Genomic DNA, 21129 nt, shown 5'->3' on the forward strand with positions numbered 1-21129 from the left:
CTGGTCTACAATCACAACTGGAATTAAGGTAATTCATTTCCTCACAGTCTGGTAACAGATACAGAGGAGATTTCATTTAGAGACAGAGAATTTTATCAACGATGTTAATGCTCTGAGTCCTTGTGATTAGTGATGACACACAACACACATTTTTTGACAAGAAAACAGACTGATCACTTACAGTACGACCGCTTTCTCATCACATAAAGCTACAAATTTGTTTAAAGGGGGAATCCTGTGTTTTAGTATTGCACCACCATGAAGTTGTGAGACTCACAAGAAAGGTAAACCAAAGAACGGTCAAGATTTAAAGCAGCAGAGATTGAGATGAATTCCCATATGGTCTAGCGGTTAGGATTCCTGGTTTTCACCCAGGTGGCCCGGGTTCAACTCCCGGTATGGGAACAATGTCATTACTTTGACTCAACATCTGACACTGTGCTGCCTTACAATCGTGGGCGGTAGAGCCAGCTCCTTGTTATCGGAAGGTCACTGGTTTGATTCCCCTGGTCTGCATGTCGAATTGTCCTTGGGCAAGATACTGAACCCCAAACTGCTCCTGATGTGCTGATCGGCACCTTGCATGGCAGTCGCCACCATCAGTCTGCTAAATAAGTTAGTTTTGGTCTGTATGGTACAAGGTCCAAAAATTGCTCTATCCTACATTTCCCACAATGCTCCTCAGTGGCACCTTTTCTTTACACTTTCCTTTGCATGTTAAAGTCCACATCTTTCAAACACTTGCCACCTTTTTATAACGCAGGCTGTCCGTCTGTAGAAAATCTGTAGAAACTCGACTATTAAAACGAGACCACCACAACTGACGACATTAACCAGGGTAAAATCAGAGAACTGTCCCATAATGCTCATTTTCAATATTCATACTTTTATTTAAGGTTTCTACTAGAAAATGTAAAAAAAAAAATGTAAAAAAAAAAACTGCATCATTTTTCTCCATTGCTGACGCACCTCTGTGTGAATGCTCTTTTTTTATGCCTGTGTCTTTAATGCCCCCACCCAAACAGCCCAGTCTGCTCTGATTGGTCAGCTCTCACAGGCCTGAAAACATGTTTCCACCTCAGCTTTTAATACTTTAACAGTATTTCTATAGAACCTAGACCTGCTTTATAATAAATACATTTAAAAAAAACATGGGAATCCCACTTTCTACAATATGGGACCATTAATATGTCCCTTAATCCGGGAGATTGTTTTCTACATATCAACAGCAGCCAATAGCTCCTTTTCTTGTTACTTATATTTCATGGCAACATTCAACAGGAAACATAAGATACAAAGAACAGAAGGAGCACTACGATTTAGTCAGATTTATTAGACTTTTCTGTGTATGTAATATTAGCTGCAGTTTTTCTCCTCTGTTGTGAAAATGTGTCAAGCTACTGTCATTAACAATGAGGGCAGGGGAGTGGTAAGAAGGTAAGTTGCTGTTGAATCAAATGTTAGTTTTGAAACAGAGTGGACAGCTAGAGAGCAAGAGTGACAGATGGTTTCAGTAAGGGTTAGGATGTATTCACTCAGCTTCCATTGAACGGCAGTGAAATGGAAACAAGCAAACTGCTGCAGCTCCATCGACCAAATATATGTTTGTTCATATGATCAGCGTCGGTCTTGAGTCGAGCTTTAAGGCGTTGACGTAGCAGCTGACTCCAGTCCAGTGCATACAGTCTAATAAGCTTTATTTCTGCTGGCACAGAGAAGTTATCACTCACAGGATAAGAGACTTACACTGTGCCCACTCTCACATGTCCATACACTTTATATGACTGACCTTACTGTACATATCTTACTGGTAGTTAATTCATATTTATACCACTGTCACACTGTACACATCTGATCTATATGCTGAAGTGGCATATACATGTATACACCATATATCACACCTCCAGCTGTTATACTATAAGCATTACTTGTACTTACACAGGCACTATACATCAATTTGCTACCTTAAATTTTAACTAACTGACCTTAAAGAACAACACAATTTCATGTGTTAATTTCATATTTGGCGGACCCTGCCACCTTTCTAGCTTCAAACAAGGTTCTGGGGACCTTATCTTCCTCTGAGAACAGCTTCTTTATTCACTTATGGAAAAAATAAACATTTCTGAGTTTGTATTATCACCTCATTAATATTGTAAATATTAAAAATGGAGTTTGGATTTCTTCTCCCGAAATACACAGTGTCCCTTTAAAACCACTAGCAGGTGAACAAACAGCTGAGGAACAGCTCAAGATGTCCACGTGGCCTCCAAGTTACCCTGAGCCCAGTTCAATCAGGCGTCAGTGAAACGTGCCGGGACGAGTCAGATCCATGGAGGCCCCGAATGGATCGGAATTGGCTTTGACCAGTCGTAGCAAGGACGCAGGACCTCTGGGGGTTTCCTGTGGTGCCTGGCACCAGGGTGTTGGTGGTGAATCCATTGAGTCCTGTGTGTTTCAATGAGGGGCGTCATGGATCGAACTTGTTCTGGCAGGTATATTACTGTACACTACACTGTATATTTATACTTATACCTATACTGCCTACTTTAATTGCTGCAAGTTCATGCTGTGTATATCCTAGAGTATTCATTTACATTTACACACATACTGTTACTGCTTTTTGTACCTCTGGTAAGATCAAGCGTAAACTTAATGTAACGTCACCCACTGGTTTGTGGACTATCATTTTGAAGCCTCAAGTTTGGCCTAGGAACCTGAGGAGGCATTGTGGTAGTGACTTGGTTGCCATGCCCTAGAGCACACCCTGCCTTATGGTCAATTTTACTCTAAATGGGACCATAATTTACTAAATCAACATCAAGCTGTATTGAAGAAAACCTGAAACTAGCAACTGAGATCATAAACTCTTTAGGATACTGTTTACTGAAGTATTAAATCAAGTGTGAAGTAGGGTCATTTTCTCATAAGCTCACATACAATCAGACTTCTTTTTGCAACCAGAGTTCCCCCCTGCTGGCCATTAAAAAGAATGCAGGTTTAAGGCACTTCCAAGTTGTCTATTTTTGTACAGTCAGTGGGTTCGATGCTGAAATGCTTTATGTAGCCTCAGTATTTGTTGTCTGTGCGATGACAATGAAGTCTCATCTAATCGAATCTATGCCACCAGTATTTATGATATACAATACTGAAAGTTGCTGTACTGTGTGTATAATTCTGACCCATTTTGTCAAATTAAGACCCACAAAAAATGTATGAAATACAATAAACTAATTTGGTTTAATATGTAAGAAGTACATTCCTCAATCAATCTGTCCCAAGTAACAAACAGTTTCAGGAATCATTGAAATGTCCTTTATAAGTGTATGTAAACAATTGACCTCAACTGGGATCCCTTCAGCAGCTACCCTGGTGTTCCACATCAGAATAACAATCTGTTCAGCACTCTATTAAACCTGCAGTTATTGTAAAATGGATTTGGCTTTAGCTGGAGTGCACCGAGGAGTGAAGTAGTGTGGTTTCCAATGCACCTGGTGGTCCTGCTGTAGAGTCCCTAAAAGAAAATAAACCATTTTTACATCAGTTACGTTTAGTATATAGTGTAACACAGGGTCAGCCTCTCTGGAGTTTCTACTGATCACCGACAGAGGTCAATTTAGGTCACACGGTACATGAACACTTTGAAAAACCTCTACTGTGGTCACATTACTCATTTTCCACGACCTGCTGCTTCCCATTTCAATTTAAAATGAACCAGCTGGTGAGTTTTGAAATTGGGGTGTTGAGGCCTTTTAATGTTTCACTAATGAGGCCATTCATCACAGAAGATGAAGTATTTGGGACTGTAGTGGGTCAAGACGGTCCTTGCCTATAAACAGCCATCCTTGCAACTGACCGATACAGGAAGCAAATAGCATTCGGAGTCTCTTTGCTCCCCCTTCTCCCTCCCTGTAATATCTTCACTAAAAATAGAGCAGCCAGATTGCTGATCTTTATCGGGAACTGGAGAGTAAAAAAAAAGAGAAGAGTCTATTGGAAAGCCAAGGTCCTTGGCCAGTCCATTTTCCCCAAGTAGAGCCACGGGATGAGTCCCCGAGGGGGCTGAAGGCTAGACAGGCAGCCTTGGCTGGTTTCAATTCAGGTTCACAGTAACATCAATCAGAAATGCAAGCATAGGGTAAGATGTAATTATGTTCAGTGTTTTCTAAGTAGAGGATTTTGTGAAAAGAAAAGCAAGTTCTGATGTTTTGTTTCAACCAGTGTTACATGTGAGAAATGATGCTTAGTAAAAGAAAAACATGATCCAGGCCACAGCAGAGGACAGAATCCTCCACAAAAAGCTGGATTCAATATAGAAAATGCTAAGGCAACGGGACAAAAGACATTTCGGTCAATAGAATAAAGACAACGAGTAAATGATTGTATCGTAGTTTGAGCTTCAGAGAAATTAATTGGATGATGATACTATTGAAATGTATTCCTTTCACTGAGCTACGGAGCAGCGACCTTGTCAGACGGAGGCGGGGAGAGTTTTCTGCCCTTTCGGTCTGAACTTTCTGTTACCAGCCTGAGCAGACTGTCTCCTGGCTTCATATCTGATGAAGCAACAATACCTCTGCCTCCCTCCCAGAGGTCTGACAACACAATCCTGCTGACTTTGAAGACATCCAGGGGCCGAAAGGACAGGTCTTTGTCTGAAACCTAAAATAAAAACGCTGCTATTTTCAAATGTCTCTTCCAACAATGACACAAAATGAAATGCTCACATTTTATTTTCATCACAGAAAGAGGGCAACAAGGAACCACACGATGGCCTCTGTACAGTCTAAATTCCTTATGAGACGATCTGGTAAACCAAAGAACGGTCAAGATTTAAAGCAGCAGAGCTTGGAATGAATTCCCATATGGTCTAACGGTTAGGATTCCTGGTTTTCACCCAGGTGGCCCGGGTTCAACTCCCGGTATGGGAACAATGTCATTACTTTGACTCAACATCTGACACTGTGCTGCCTTACAATCGTGGGCGGTAGAGCCAGCTCCTTGTTATCGAAAGGTCACTGGTTTGATTCCCCTGGTCTGCATGTCAAATTGTCCTTGGGCAAGATACTGAACCCCAAACTGCTCCTGATGTGCTGATCGGCACCTTGCATGGCAGTCGCCACCATCAGTCTGCTAAATAAATAAGTTAGTTTTGGTCTGTATGGTACAAGGTCCAAAAATTGCTCTATCCTACATTTCCCACAATGCTCCTCAGTGGCACCTTTTCTTTACAGTTTCCTTTGCATGTAAAAGTCCACATCTTTCAAACACTTGCCACCTTTTTATAACACAGGCTGTCCGTCCGTAGAAAATCTGTAGAAACTCGACTATTAAAATGAGCCACCTTTCTAGCTTGTTCTGGGGACTACTCTAACAGTGTCCTGGGGACCAGATTTTCCTCTGAGAACAGCTTGTTTATACAGTTATACCCCTTTAAATGGCTACTGCTGAGGAAATGTCCAAACACCATCAGACAGGGTTTGATCTCATGAAAATCTTTAGAAATATAATTTTAATATCTCTTATGTTAGTTAGCGGTCTTTTTCTATGTCTTTGTGTGGGCATTTTGACATTTCTTGGCATGCATTACTGCCATTGAGTGGAATAGTGTGAGATCAGTGACTGGAGTACTAATGCATGTACCAGAGATACAAGGAAAATGGGGACTAAATTATAGCGCTACTAGTGGTCAAAAAACCTACAGATTAATCAGATTAGAGTACTACAAAGAACCACCGTGGTTTTTGACGTAATTAACATTTTATCTGTCAAAATTAAACAATCTGAACAACTTTCCTCCAGTTCACCCTGCTTTATCCCGCCAACGCTTACATTCACACTGCCCTGATTAAGGCAAGATAACTGAGAGTGTTCGGGGAATAAAGCATGGTCTAAGTCAGGGGTCTGCAACCTGCAGCTCTGGAGCTGCATGAGGCTCTTTTGCCTGTCTGCAGTGGCTCCCTGTAGCTTTGACATTTAACATGGAAATGAATAATATATTTTTTTATCATCATCTCTGTTTTAGGTCTACAGTGATTCTTACATTCTCCGACAGTAAAAATGTGCAGCCTACACACAGAATTGTATCTGCTCTATCAAGTTGTGATTAATTGAATGATCCTGAGTTAATATCATGAGGATAAAAAAGAAGGATTAACTCACGCTGAAATGGACTCAAATAAAATCTAAACTGTCCTGTGTTTTTAAATCTAGCCTGCTGCTATATGTTTTATTTATTATCAAATGAGGCTACTTTTTATTTTGTGCATTTTCACAAAGGAAGACTTAAGTAGGTCTGCATATATAGTTCTGTATTGCTCTTCTATTTCTATTTATTGTAGGCTACTTCTTTTGTTTCATAAATGCACCAAAACATGGCGTCATTAAAATGGAAATGGAAAGTTCAAGTACCTTACACTGTAGGCACACGTAGCCCACTGCAGAGCTGCCACATGATGTGAAAATATAAATGAATGCTCATTTAGGCCTATTAATAATCTTGATAGGCTGATTTAGACTTTCGAGGCTTCATTATAAGACACAAATATGTTCTGCGGCTCCCCGACAGATTTCTTTGGTGAGGGACGGGGCAAAACTGGCTCTTTTGATAGTACAGGTTGCTTTGGTCCATCACAGAGGCAATCGCTGTAGTTAACAGTTACAGTCTCGTCACCAAGAGCATGTAAACTGCGTCAATGAGCATGTAAAGTAATCCTGAGCACCCTAAACATTTCAGCTCGTCCACATAAAAACACTTGAACGCCCCTCAGAATGTTTTTTGGAGGTTAGAAGTCCAGTGCAGCCCTGAAGGGAGTGGTGGAGGGAATTTTTTTTTTTTTCAGCCAATGCAGACTCTGCTTCAGCTCCATTCACACCCATGGAGTACAATGAAAAACACATTATCCTGCTAACCATGGGCCCTTGGATGGAATTAGGCAGAAATCCCAGTGGAGGAAAAAATTGAGCTGATTAAATGTTGCTTTCCTAATTGAGGGAGCCAAACTAATTTGCGATGAATCCCAGATCTTTTTCCTCCACTGCATGAGAGGAGGCCATTAATAAACTCTGTGTGTCTAATTATAAGTTATGACAAGAGGGGGTGGGTTTATTTCACCAGGATACTTTGGAGAAGTTCTTGAAAGTACTTAAATGTTGCTGGAATTAATGAGAGGAGCTTTTACTTCAATATGATGTTAATTGTGCACCATTTAATGATCAGACAATCCTTCAATTAATCTATTCTGATCTTTTTTATGTCTGAAATACATGAAAACTAGTATTTAATTAATAAGTTGATACAGTCTAACAATATCCTCTAGCCTCCCAGTGCAGACCTGTTTTACCTGATGTCTCTGAGGTAACTGTGTTCCTGTGGCACCATCTGCAGGATACAAAGGGAGCATCAACACTTTCCTCAGTATTAGTATCCAAAAAGTGAGCTTGATATTCAAAATATATCAGCTAGAAAGCTGTAATTGATTTGAAATTTGAAGTCTGAATTGTATTGCCCTATAGCTGCTCTCTTTACTTCTAATACTGCATGTTGCCATATCATATCACCCTGACGCTTAAAAAAATCGTCAACTCTTCAAAAGTCATACAGACCAACAGCATCCCTTTGTTTTAGTCATTTTATTTCCGTTTCCTCACTCAACCCCCTCCCCACATAAAACACACAACATTCAACACAGAAATGAAACTATTCAGAAAGATTCAGGAAGAAGAACTGATACAAAACAATTTTAATAAATAAATTAAGGCAAGGATCTGTGGTTTTCAAGACGTGGCAATAAATTCCATGTTATAAACTTTGTGTCACAACTCAGGAAAACAGTGGAAACATGAAAACGACCCAAACGTACTGCAGTGTCTACGGACCAAATATTTAAGGCAATGGCTGGTGGGCTTCGTGATAATAAGAATTGACACAATGAATGCTTCACTACTGGGGCATGTCATTTAGGAAAAAGTTATAAATTACTACTGTTTAATGTCTTATTGATCAAACCTTTAGCACATTTTATTACAGCAACATTTGGGCTACTTTTATACACAGCAAAGGAAATGACTGTGACCTCAACTGTGCGATGCTAATCTGTATGTGAAATGATGTAAAAATGATCATACACACTAAGATTAAAGACTCATGTAACTCTGGTGCTGTTGCAGCCTTAAGAGCACGGATACACTGTTGGCTATTAATCAACATCAGCACAAATTAAAAGCAATTTTTTTTTTACATTTTTAAAAAATCAGGACCTTAATCCTCTATATTTGGAAATTTTGAGTTCTAGCACCCCGATTAGTGGCCTGATGTGTGTTACCCAACAACAGACATCATGGAAACAACCTGAAAACCAGCGCACAGTGACCTCTCAATCACACAAATCAGTATTTCAAAATGAAAAAAAGATTGAAATATAAAGGCAAAGTTGTCACTGATTCCTTTTCTACAATATTGGCATCCGACAAACATAAAAACATGCAAAATAATGCAGTAATCTCGGAAAGTAAAGGTACAAAAGTTGAATGGGAGTTAATGTGTTTCTGTCTGATCGTATGATTGTCATTTTCCTACTGAATAAATAAATGAAAACATCATGCAGTCACACTGTGCAGAAGAACGTGAAAAACATGCAGAGTTATGTTTTGATGTACAAACACCATGCCGTAAGTGCCCGAGTTCACATGTACAGTGTACATACAGTATTAATATTCTGCAGTCTGAGTAGGCTCATCACGTCCAGCAGCGTTAGTGTCAATTCCTTTATGATAAAAAAAAATTAGTATATATTAATAAAATAGGAAAAAAACATTGCTTATGGTAAGACTTGGATTTTTATCACAAGATCGTCCGTCTCACGGTTTTCTCATGCCGACCAGTGGAAGAGGGTGGCAGTACAGGACGGTGCAGGGTGAAGATGCAACAATGAACGCACTTTTTTCTAGACTAACAGACGGAGAGGCTGAATCATCAGAAACATCCGATGTCCTGTGACATTTATCAAAGTGGAAAATTGACATCAAAAGACCTTTTTCATTGCAGACGTTGTTACACCGGTGGAACTGATCATCTTAACTTACTTAATTAAACGGTTTTGTTCCATTTAAGTGTCCCAGGAAGTCGTGTCAGTGAGCAAGCATGCACAATACCAAGAGCCATGAGCTGCAACACTTGGAATACAGTTCTGACTATCAGTTCCAGTTGTGTTTAACAAGTTGTCCACCGTGAGAAAGGAACGATAAAGCCACAGGTGATGACGACAGCCGCCTCCTCTAATGTAGATCAGACTCTGTTCAGGCAGGTGCAAACCTCAACTGATGACGAACTAGTAAAAAAAAAAATATGTATATCAATTTCATTTCAATGGTGTTTTTTTAATAGTGTTAAAAAAATGATGGCAACAGGAAAGTAAAGGACATTAGGGCTCTATTTTCAAGTCAGCTCAAAGACTAAAACACGTAGCTCTATGGTAGGACTACTACCCTGACTACTCTGTGTGTTTTTGTGCACAACAGTGAAAGGAGCAACAACATGAGTCCCACGCAGATGAGGTATTCCAGGGCAAAGCCTGCATTCCAAATCAAATATGTTTGAATTCGTTTTACTTTAGGGAGGTACTGCAGCTGTCCTTCCTGCTGATAACATCCTCCTCAGTGCTTAGAACTAATTTTGAAGTTAAAAAGAAAGTATGTGATTTGGAACACAGCCAGTGAGCTGTTATTTGTCTGTGCTCTCTGAAGCTCAGTTAATGAGATGGATCTTTCGCTGCGCAGAGGATTGTGGGTCAGAATAACCAGAAAAGCATGCTGGCTTGCATACTGCATAATGCGATCGCATACAGTAGGACATGCTGCTATATCTGACATACTATGTATTAGTGTTTTTCTAGCATACTAAATAGTTTGGTAGTACAGCTACTGGAATGCAGCAAAAGTGTTGTTTTCTGGGTGAGGTTGGGGGGAAGACGGCACTGAAAGTTGATGTCTATGGAACTGGGTTCGCACAAAAACATTTCCAACGCATAAAAACACAATGTGTGGTAAGAACGCAAAATCCTGCATCCTCCAGATTTTGTGCTCATGATTCTGTGGGTATACATAAACATGTGGAGACACCCTCGCTGACCTCGAGCACTGACGAACAGTTTGTCTTGTCTTTGAGAGAGCAACAGGAAAATAGAGCCCCATGTGTTCACTGTCTCTTTCCTTATGTGGTTATAGGTTCTTATGAATGCAATATATGTATTTGATAAATATGTAGACAGCCTTTTGGAATGAAAGCCTTTCACACAATAAATATTCAGAGTAATCTGTCACATTTCTGTACAGTACAGAAGTCCTGCAGAGAGTTTATTCAGGCCTGTTGCGTCGTCTGAGGCCTGGAGCAGGCTGCTCCGCTCCAACCTCCTCAATGTTTGTCTCATATGACTCCTCTGACGAAGGCATGAGCTCAGAGTCCTCCAATCCTTCCTCCTCCTCCTCCTCCTCCTCTTTGTCATCGTCGTCATCCTCCTCCATGTTCTCTTCCTCCTCTGCTTCCCCATCAGATTCCTCTGGTTGTAGCTCCTTCATCTCTTCACCTTCTGTTGCAGCTTCATCTTTAGCTTCCGAACGCTTTTGATAGACTCTTTCAGAAGCCTCTGCCTCTGTTCCTGCTGAGCTCTGTTTTTCCAACAAAGCAGCTTCCAGTGCAGACGTGTCATTGGCTCCAAGTGACTCGATGAGGTCGTCCAGATTTCGCCCGCAGGATGCCTCTGAAAGTCACAAAACAAGTGATATTGATTGTTAATCAATAGTAAAACTATATGTTTAAATTCTCGACTTAAAGTCATATTTACATACAGTGACACGTCCCACGCTCAAAAAATAACTGGACACAAAGGCCAGTTGCTAAAATAACCAGATAAAAACTCTGAGTGAGTAATAAGTAATTACCTATGATTCAACAGCTCATATAATACATTCAGTATCACATACATTTCCACAACACTAATTCCATCAGCACAACAGTCAAAAGATATCATACTCATAAGCAACACCGTTCTTGTTTACAGTCACGTCTATTCTGCCTTTTTCTCAAGTTAAGTTACGTCAATGAAACTAAAAACTTCCTGCAGATTCCAGGAATTGAAGGAGTTTTACCCTTTGAACCGCTCGACAGCTTTTAATGTGATACATTAAATGTGCAGGAAGCGTTCAGTTCATTTGAGTGAACAGTTCACCCAAAAATGAAAATTCAGTCATTAAGTCGGGTGAGGTTTTTTTAGAGTCAAAACATTTCTGGAGCTTCACAGCAAAATAGCATTGCAGCATTCTCCAGAATAACTGAAGCAGATGGTGACTGACGGGAAACCAAACACTTATCACTGTTGTCACTGCCTGAGAAATTCAAATCATTTACTGATCCGGGACAATCTTATCAAATGTACAGATGCTTGTCTGGTGTATAACTTTCAGTCAGCTTTTTCACACACTGAACACCATACCAACACTTATTGAATCAGAAACTGTGAAACATATTGTTCATTTAAAATTGAATTATTAATTAAAATACAATCAAGTGTGTGACCAAACATTGTAACGTTCCAAATACCGTGGAGTGTCTTTTGTTTGACAGTATGTTTAATGCATTGTCCTCGTTTTTAAGTGTTTAACATGTGCTAAATGTGCAGTATTGTTGTTTTGTATTAATGTATGTTATGTGTTTATTGTAGCCGTTGTTACACCTGCTTAGCTGGCACATTTACAGAAATGTTATTAATGTGCAATATCCCAGTAATTCTAAACTGCATAAATAAAAAAAAAAAAAAGTTAAAACAAACATTAGGGCATAATGACTGAATTTTCCTTTTTGGGTGAACTTTTCCTTTAATAGCGGTCAAAAATAGCAAAAGTTAAGTCACAGGGAATGTATTTTTGTTAGATAGGAGAAATTCATGGGAGTATGACTGTACCGTTACTGTACTGATAAAATGAGTTCAGTGGAACACTGACTTCATCAAATCAACAGATAAACATGGGGGAAATGTGGAGTTTGGATAAAACAGAATCGACAGCGATATATACTTTGATATATTCTCATAAAATCAGGAAAATCAAGAGTAAAAGCTTGTCTCAAATACAACCATGTTTAAAACAAAGGTCTGCCCCTCTCCCACCTCAGATCAATAAAGGCCGCTATTTGAAAAAATGACAGCTGAACTGAACTGTCGCAAAAGGGACATTTGTATCCACCACGTGCATTTGGAGCTCAGGAGTCTGCAGGTTTTCATTGAGGCCAAACACTTCAGCGGCAATTTTGCTTGTCTTTGGTTGAAGGTGTGACAGTTAAAACCAGTAGCTGGGGTGTCACCTGGTAAGTAACAAGAAATAGCTGCACAGAAATGCAGTGTAGTGGTATTCATTTAGAAACAACAGGAACAAGTTACCATCACGCAGTTTTATATATCAATCAGAACTACATGCAGGAAAAAAAGCAAAGTTCATGGGACCTTGTGTGGGTTCAACCACATTCCTACATACAAATCAGATGCAAAACTCTCTTTTCTAGCGATGTGTCAGATATTTCAAACTGTGGTTTATCACAATACAAAACGCTACCACACGGCACGTAACACTGATTCCAACCGTGTGGGAATCAGTGGCTGAATGATTACTATCTGACTTGATACCGCCATTTTGTTTTGTTATTGGAAACATCTGTTAGCACATGCTCACACGGTTACTACAGATTTGTGATGCCTAAGCCGACTGAGTCCGACCAGATCACTGACAAGTAACAGTGTGAATAGTAATCCCTAAAATCAGATTTGAGAAAGTCGATCGGCCCACCGTTGATGTTGAGAGGCGGACAGTCCATCCCTCTTTTCTTCATCAGGTACCGGATGGTCTGGAGTTGAGACATGATCTCGTTCTTCTGCTCCTGGGCCACCGACTTTACACTGAAGAGGAATGAGAAGTAAAAACTACATGAGGATGAAAACAGATTCATCTCAGAGGAGGTACTCTGAGTATGTAGTAAGAACACTGCCTTTAGCTGGAGGAGAAAGAAACTGTAGTTCCTAGCTGGTAGCTGGGACAGCAGCCAGTTATCTTAGCACACCTTTGTTGCTCGTCAAGATGAGGTAGCTGAGGGGGATCATTCGGTTGTTGCTCGTTGGGTTAAGCAGCACGCTGGTGATATTGTAGGCTACTGAGAGGGTGCCCACCTGATGACCCTCTCAGGCCTAGTCCACATGTAGATGGGTATTTTTAAAATGGGATTTTAAAACATACAGTAAAACGATCTCCGTCCCGACAGGTGTTTTAATTCTGTTTCATAAATAATCTTGTTCATGCTAACACACCTGAAAATGCATTTTCCATGACAATTCACATGTACTGGGCAGAGGGGCTGATTGTTTGGTTGCTTATTTAGAGAAAATCTTATGAACTACTTATATTAACACATTTTCTAGAGAAGTTTTGTCCCCTTTTTTTCCATCATTTTATTTTCAATGTCCACTTGTGTTTATTGTCTAAATATAGACAATATGACATCTAGTCTGTCAATACACAAACTCAAATACTCAACAATATTAAAGTAATTAAGAGGTGAACGTGTCTGTCTGCATTATCGTAACCAGAAATCCAAGTTTCTGCCCATCCAGACAAAACGTTTCCTCACCTACTTCTACAAAATAGTCAATTTTCAGTCATCTAAAACACTGTTTACATGTGTGAAAAAGCTGCATTTTATAAGAAGAGAAAATAGAAATACGTGTGTCGGTGTAGACAGGTTCTTACACTCACACACAAATTCAGTTTGTAAAAATGTTCCTGTATTTAGTGAGACAAATCAAGGGGCTGAATTCATAACGTTTCTCATACTAGAGGGGATGTTAATTAGTGGCTATTGGTGAGATTACCATGATGGTTAAACTTTAAACATTATTTTATTAACTGGCAATTTAGAGATTAGACATGTTAGACATGTTTAGAGAAGACATGTCATAACTAATGTCTAAACCTTAACAATTACTCAGGAAAGGAAAGGGTTGACATTTGGAGAATGCACTTAATTGCTTTCTTGCTGAGAGTTATGAGTCAAAAAAACAAAAACTCTCTCATAAAAGTACACACTGAAATACAAACAGTCATTTTTTTAGTAACACTTTATAATCCGCGTCATTATAAATGGTACATTTAAAAGTGAATTCAACTTTAGTTAATAGTTTTATTTTTAACTGTTAACAAAATTAATATAAAACATTAATGAACCATTAACAAAGTGTTACAAACAGCAGTTGCAACTTTACAATAAACAACTGCTTAATAAATGGTTTAGAGACATTTCATTGTTTGTTAAAACTGAAATATCAACTAAAGTTTAATTAACTATACATCTTCATTTATTAATGATGGTTATAATAGTGGTACTGTTTGCCTTTTTGTAATATTGTCTTTATTCTTTAAATTAAAATTAAATGTCTGCCAGCTCTGAACAAAAACAAAATAAAGTCTTCAGTGTTTCTGTGCAATTCCCAAATAAATAGAAAGATTATCTGTTATCACGCTCACTCCATCTTCTACACTGACTCTCAATGAGTCTATGGTGGCCAGTGCTATACTCTATGCCAGGCCTGGCCAACCGACGGGTCCTGAGCCGCATGCGTCTCTTTGCCTAGTTTCATGCGGCTCTTACGTTCATATCGAATTTTGCGTCCAACACGCCACCCGGTGCGCGTCTAATTGCGTCTGTACATTCACTTTGTATGTAAAATGGACGCGCCAAACGCTTTTGGTGTGGACGCAACATAAAACTGGCGCTCAGCTTGGAGGGAGGGAAAACCTTATTGTTGAGTAAACAATTAGTGTCAAGTTCGCTCTGAAAATGGCAGGGAAAAGATGCACAGCAAAACGAAAATATGAAGATGAACACAGGATGTTTTTAACAGAGTGGGAGAGTTTATATTTTTTTGTTGAACGTAATGGCAAGCCATTCTGCCTTATATGCCAGGCGTCATTAGCGCATTTCAATGCTTCAAATCTTCAGCGCCACAGCTCACTCCATGATAACATCGACCAGGAATTTCCAAAAGGGACTGAACTTCGCAAGCACAAGTTAATCACTTTGAAAAGTCAGGCAGAAAAGCAGACACAGTTGTTCCAAAAATGTACGAAGCACTCAGAGACTGTAACGCTTGCATCGTATCAACTGGCTTGGAACACTGCACGAGCTAAAAAGCCATACAATGAACGGGAGTTTGTTAAAAAATGCCTCAGTGACATTGAAATCTTGTCTCCTGAAAACGACAAACTAAAACGAATGGTATCAGACGTCCAACTGTCCCGCCACACTGTTGAACACAGAATATCGGACATTAACACGGCTATTGAATCGCAGTTGCACTCTGATCTTCAAGCATGCGAGTATTTTAGTGTCGCATTGGATGAGTCTTGTGACATACAAGACAAGCCTCCGTTGGCAATATTTGCACGGTCTGTGTCAAACGATTGTGTGATCAAAGAAGAACTCCTTGATATTGTATACTGAAACCTGCTTTAAGGGAAGGGACCATTGAGTTCTGGAAAAGTGTGCCAATGGAAAAATACCCCAATGTCAAACGGGCTGCGCTCAAGATACTGCGTGTGCACGCACATGTGTGTGTGTGTGTGAGAGAGAGAGAGAGAGAGAGAGTGAGAGGAAGGGATGGGGGGATGTTCATGTGTGGCCGTGTGTATGATGTGGCTCTTTGCAGTAACACAGTAAAAAATTTGGCTCTTAGTCTCTGACTGGTTGGCCGCCCCTGCTCTATGCTGTTGTGTGCTGGGGCAGCAGGCTGAGGGTAGCGGACGCAAAAAGGTTGAACAGACTGATCCGCAAGGCCAGTGACGGTGTGGGAGTGGAGCTGGACTCTCTAACGGTGGTGTCAGAGAGGAGGATGCTGTCCAAGTTACACGTCATCTTGGACAATGGCTCTCATCCACTCCATGACGTGGTGGTCAACCACAGAAGTACATTCAGCACTAGACTGATCCCACCAAGATGCACCACAGAGCGCCACAGGAAATCATTCCTGCCTGTGGCTATCAAACTGTTTAATTCCTCGCTCTGAGTATGGCATTATTGCTCTGTATATATGTACATTTCTAGTATTTTTGTTTTGTTTTTGTTGATATTGATATCATTATTATTATTATTATTATTATTACTATTACTATTATTAATATTTCAGCATATTCTGAACTTTGAATATGCTGTAACACAAACAATTTCCCCTAGGGGATAATAAAGTATTTCTGATTCTGATTCTCTCTACTATCTACTTATTTATACTGCAGGCCTGCTAAAAGGAAAACAACAGAGACAGTAGGGAGTGGTGAAGTGAGGATCATGTTTCAGAACCACAGCTGTATGAACAAGGCGTGGTGCAATCGCCTGGAGACCAAAGTGCGTGTAAACTGCATCGATGATAACTCACCAGTTAGTGAGCGGGTCCAGCTGGGTGAGGATGGAATTGAGCATCCTCTCTGTCTGCGCGAGTCTTTGTTCCAGCTCGTTCAGCTGGTTCTCTGTGCAAATATGTACACACAAAAGGAATAAAAACACCACATGTGAATAACTCACGGTAACCAAATATATTTGGTCAGCGTGAGTATGTGTGGTACCATATGTTTGAACAAAGAAAACACACATATGCAAACAGGAACCCAATCACACGCAACACACACCTGCCTCCACTGATTTTTTGGCTCCTTTTGTAAATTTCTCCTTTTGTGCCTGATCATCTGCAGACTTGATCTGTGAGTCAAAAAGAACAAAATCCATTCAGATTGTGCACATACTGGTCAATTCAAAGTTTCAAATGTAATCTGGTATAGCAAATTTATTACTTACCTTCAGGAACTTATACGCTGCAAACACTCCGACCCCGATAGCGTAGAGAGGCATCAACGTGAACACGTAGCCCTTGTTGTTGTTGGATTTGTACTTGTCGCTCTTCAGCTCTTGCTCCATCAGCTTCTTCATCTGCTGCATGTTCTCGGGGGTCTGAGGTGCACCGGGGGAGTTCACGTTGATGGGCTGACCTCTCACTGCGCCCGGGCCGGTACCTGCTGCTACAAACACAACATCATGAGCACCACTGAGATCAGTTGGGTTTCTTTTACCATGTTTCCGCCTGGTTTCCACCTATAAATCTAAACATGTCTCAGCAAACTGTTTATAAGTGACAAAGATACGTTTTTGCTCTAAATTACATCACATAATCCCCATCAGTGATTGACCCTGTCTATTTTCCGGGAAGAAGTTCACCGAAGACTCCGTAGGGACAATCAGGCCGCGGTGACTTTTCCTAACTAATTTTGGTGATTTTATTTCATATATAAGTTGCCAGAGACAGCAACTACAACAACACAATAGTGGAAGGCATCAAATACATGCAAGTTTAAGTTTTTTGCTCGATATCACGTCACATAATCAACGCCAGTAAACAACGGGAGCTGCCTGGTTCTCGCTGCCAAGGTCAGAAGCTGTTTTCTGGGCAGAAGTGTGACAAAGAGTCAGTTGGACAGACAGTGTGACTTTTCAACATATAAATTTGGCATTCTTTTCCTTGGATAAGTTGCCAAAGACACTACCTGCGACCACACTACTGTTCTTTGGTCCTGCAACGTTTCTTTGTGGGACACTTCTCTTTGATTTGATGAGTGAGGGATCTGTTTAGTTGTCAGGCTGTGAACGGCATCAGACCGTCATACACCTGTCCCGCACTGCCAGCTTACCGGCTTACCTCTGTGGTACACACAGAGGTCGTCTCGCCTCTGTTGCAGCTCTGTTACCACCTCCGCTGGCGAATCAGAGTGTAGAGCATAATATTCCCACCTTGAAAAGGCAGTGTGAATGGGGCTATAAATACAAATCCAAGGTCTGTAACAATTTGTCAGATGTAATGTAGGTGCTAACTACAAACAAAACTCATCATAAGGTAAGCATGTATGTAACACTGTGACCGAACCCTCTCACTGAAGTTAAATAGAGCAGAAACAAGTGATGGGGGGTGGATGCCCCTTGTTGGAGGCTTTCTGGCCGATTCAACATGCAGAATCGGCGACAGTTTGCTGGTGAGAGATCGGCTGTTCAGGCTAAACTCACACCAAAACAATCTAGATGTATAAGCAGCACTACAGGCAGGAGAATTTTAGGGTGAGCTGTCCCTTTAAAAGTGAGCTAACCACAATGGTTTCCTGCTGACCCAAACAGCAGCAGCCCCTCTGACATGTATGTTTGACACCGGACAGCAGATGAGCCACAGCTGTTAGACAGCAGACCCATGTCCACACACTGTCTTCAGATGTGAATGCCTGTGTTTATTTACTGTCCACCATCATTTCGCTGCATGCAGTAGCTCGTGTTAAACAGCGGACTGCACCTTTAATAGATTGACTTTTTTTCGACTTCAATGGCGCTGAACATTAGTGCACAATCACACGTTGAGTTCCGGTTGCTGTGCCACAAAATCTTTTCTGTTCAGAACATAAAATGATTGTAGTCTTCTAGCAGTAAGAATCCTTGTTTACATGCTAGCTACATGTAGAGGTGTAATGAAGCGCGCAGTAGCCATATTAGCCTCCTGTGTGACATTTCCCCCCTGCGACAACAGTGAATGTCCTACCTTTCCTGGTGTAGCGAGAGTCAAATCTACTTTCCTTCGCTCCGGTGCCGCCGCCGACTCCGAACAACCTGGGCAGGACGACGAACGTGAAAAGCACGGCCGTGAAAGCCAGGGCGACCTGTTGGGATGTTGACAGAACCATCCTCGTCGTGGACACACAAGCGGCCCCGACACACCCGCTGAGAGGAGCAACGGCAGCCGCTGAGGGACGTGGCTGAAGAGACGGTCAGACAGCGAGGAGACGACACGCTGCCACACTCATTTACAGTGAAATACTGAGGTTTGAAACCCTAAACCAGGCCGGTACCCTCCGAACAGCTGTGCTCTGCTCCGCTGCAATAACATGACAGGACTTCCGGGAACGAGATTTTCAGAATAAAAGCATCGACTGAAAATCTCCAAGCGTTCAATTAAAATAAAAATGGAAACCCCCACTGGGTGTTTCTTTAGATTCTAAAGAAACATCCACTGGGGGTTTCCATTTTTATGATAATATGTATATGAAACTTAATGTTGATTAAAAGCTCAGATGTTCTAAAATTTTAAATAAAGAACATCAAATATAAAAACAAAGTTGAATGAATGTAAAAGCAAATCAAAGCAGAAATATCCATTTTAAATTAACATTAGTTAGAGATGCGCTAAATAAAGCAAACTCTCTTCATTTTCATGACTGAATAAACAGAGTAAACAACCTGACCTTAACCCTTGTATGGTGTTCGGGTCTGTGGGACCCCTTTTCATTTTTTATCAAAAGAAAAATGATACGATTAATTATTTTTTCAAACTCAGACTCATTGGCCTTGGCTCATTTTCTGTGAAGAACATATATAATATCAGAACACATTTTCAATGACCACACACTGTGCACCCCCCCCCCCCCCCCACCCCCCCCATTTGAATTAAATTAAATAATAGGTAACAATGGGTGTACAAAGAGCATGAGCAAGTGTCTTCAAGAGGGCAGAGGAACTTACAACTGTTGAGGCGTTAAAGCTCTAAATGTGTGCTCACCCTCCACATCCTGTGTGGTTGGGTGGTTCCCTGCTGCACGTGTGTTATCAGTATCATACTGTTTAGACATATTCGAGTATTTGAAGGCTGTTGGTGGAGCCATGCCTAATGTCTTTACTGCAAGAGATGGTGAGTTAATATCCCATGCGTTCCTGAATAGGCCTAGACCATGTTAAATTCAAACTAATAGGAACACTGAGGAACAGTATTTCTATGGATGGGAGAACATGGTGCTTGTGTGGTTTTGTGCATTAAGTCATTAAGGGGTCAGATTTTATGGTGTTGAGGTCAGTTTTCGAGCAGAGCACTTTGTTTCTGATCCATCTCTCTGTGGGCTGATTCACAGTCGATAGAAATCAACCCTATGCTGTTAATGTTATCTGCAATACACTTAATTGCTTTCTCGCTGAGAGATAGATGAGAAGATCTGCAGCACCCTCAAAATGATCTGTTAAATATGAAGCTGCAGTAGCCTACAGCCATTAGATGGTAGCATAACGTAAAGAATGGAGGCAGGGGGGAATCAGCTGGTCAGGCTGCAGTATGTCCAGGGGTAAAGAAAAAAACGGCTATCAGCTCAAATCTGGATAATTACATTTATACAAAATCCGGAGTGAGAGTGACTAGCCCCATTCACACTGCCCTTTGAGTGTGGGGATCATGCACCGATTATCTGCATCGTCCTCTGTGTGAACGTTTCAGATGCAGAGAGGGGGGACAGTTTCGCCTCCGGAGGTAGTATCAGAGCCGCAGCAGAGGCGAGCCGGCGCCTGTGAGGGTGTTCACAGTGTGATAACTAAACAGAAAAAGAGAAATGACTCACAAAGCAACGTTACAGGACCAAACAACAGTAATGTGGTAACTGGTAGTGTCTTTGGCAACTTACATGAGGAAAGAAAATCCGCAGTGTGGAGAAGTGTCTGTCGTCCTGTCTGTCATCCTGTCTGTCCTACCGACTCTTTGTCACATTTCTGCCCGAAAACAGCGTCTGTCCCAGGCAAAAAACTTTAACTCACCATGTGTTTGTCTCCTTCCACTATTGTGTTGTTGTAGTTACTGTCTTGAAAACAATCACCACAACGGTTAGCCCTCCCGACCGAGACTTCAGTGAACTTTCCCCCAGAAAACAGCCTCCCTCCCCGCCAGTGAGAGTCAGACAGCGTCCTGTTTACTGATGGTGATTATGTAATTATGTAATTTAGAGCAAAAAAACTTAACTTTGTCACTTTCCAGGATGTTTGGTGGGTCAGGATCTCAACCACAACACATTATAACAGCATCCATATGATAAACAGTCGGCCCATACGTGTTTAGATTAACAGGCGGATAAGGGGGAAACACGTTGAAAAAAACACACAGATCTTGTCAGTGAGTTGTGGTTGTGCTACTGCTTGGCCAGGAGCTGTGACTCCTGGGAGTCTTGTCGCACTGTGAGGTGGCTTGAGACTCCACATCT

The 21129-nt window shown here is 41.0% G+C and overlaps 1 protein-coding gene and 2 non-coding genes across 4 annotated transcripts; 2 read left to right on the top strand and 1 right to left on the bottom strand.

Moving 5' to 3' along the window:
• Positions 1-333: 333 nt before the first annotated feature.
• On the top strand, positions 334-405 carry trnae-uuc (transfer RNA glutamic acid (anticodon UUC)). Its single transcript has one exon. It is a non-coding gene; the product is annotated as a tRNA-Glu (tRNA).
• A 4454-nt stretch (positions 406-4859) lies between these two features.
• trnae-uuc (transfer RNA glutamic acid (anticodon UUC)) lies at positions 4860-4931 on the top strand. Its single transcript has one exon. It is a non-coding gene; the product is annotated as a tRNA-Glu (tRNA).
• A 2684-nt stretch (positions 4932-7615) lies between these two features.
• Positions 7616-18948, bottom strand: LOC141008651 (uncharacterized). 2 transcript variants are annotated; one of them, XM_073481098.1, is made up of 6 exons: positions 18660-18948; positions 16883-17100; positions 16717-16786; positions 16467-16557; positions 12835-12944; positions 7616-10757 (listed from the first exon to the last, which is right to left on the bottom strand). In XM_073481098.1, the coding sequence occupies exons 1-6, from the start codon at positions 18799-18801 to the stop codon at positions 10354-10356; spliced, it is 1035 nt and encodes a 344-aa protein (XP_073337199.1). In that variant the 5' UTR covers positions 18802-18948; the 3' UTR covers positions 7616-10353. The 2 variants fall into 2 exon arrangements, with proteins under 2 accessions (XP_073337199.1, XP_073337198.1); XM_073481097.1 differs by having other exon boundaries at positions 16883-17103.
• Between the last annotated feature and the right edge of the window lie 2181 nt (positions 18949-21129).

This window comes from Pagrus major, chromosome 14 (assembly GCF_040436345.1).
Source record: "Pagrus major chromosome 14, Pma_NU_1.0".
Taxonomy (NCBI): Eukaryota; Metazoa; Chordata; class Actinopteri; order Spariformes; family Sparidae; genus Pagrus; species Pagrus major.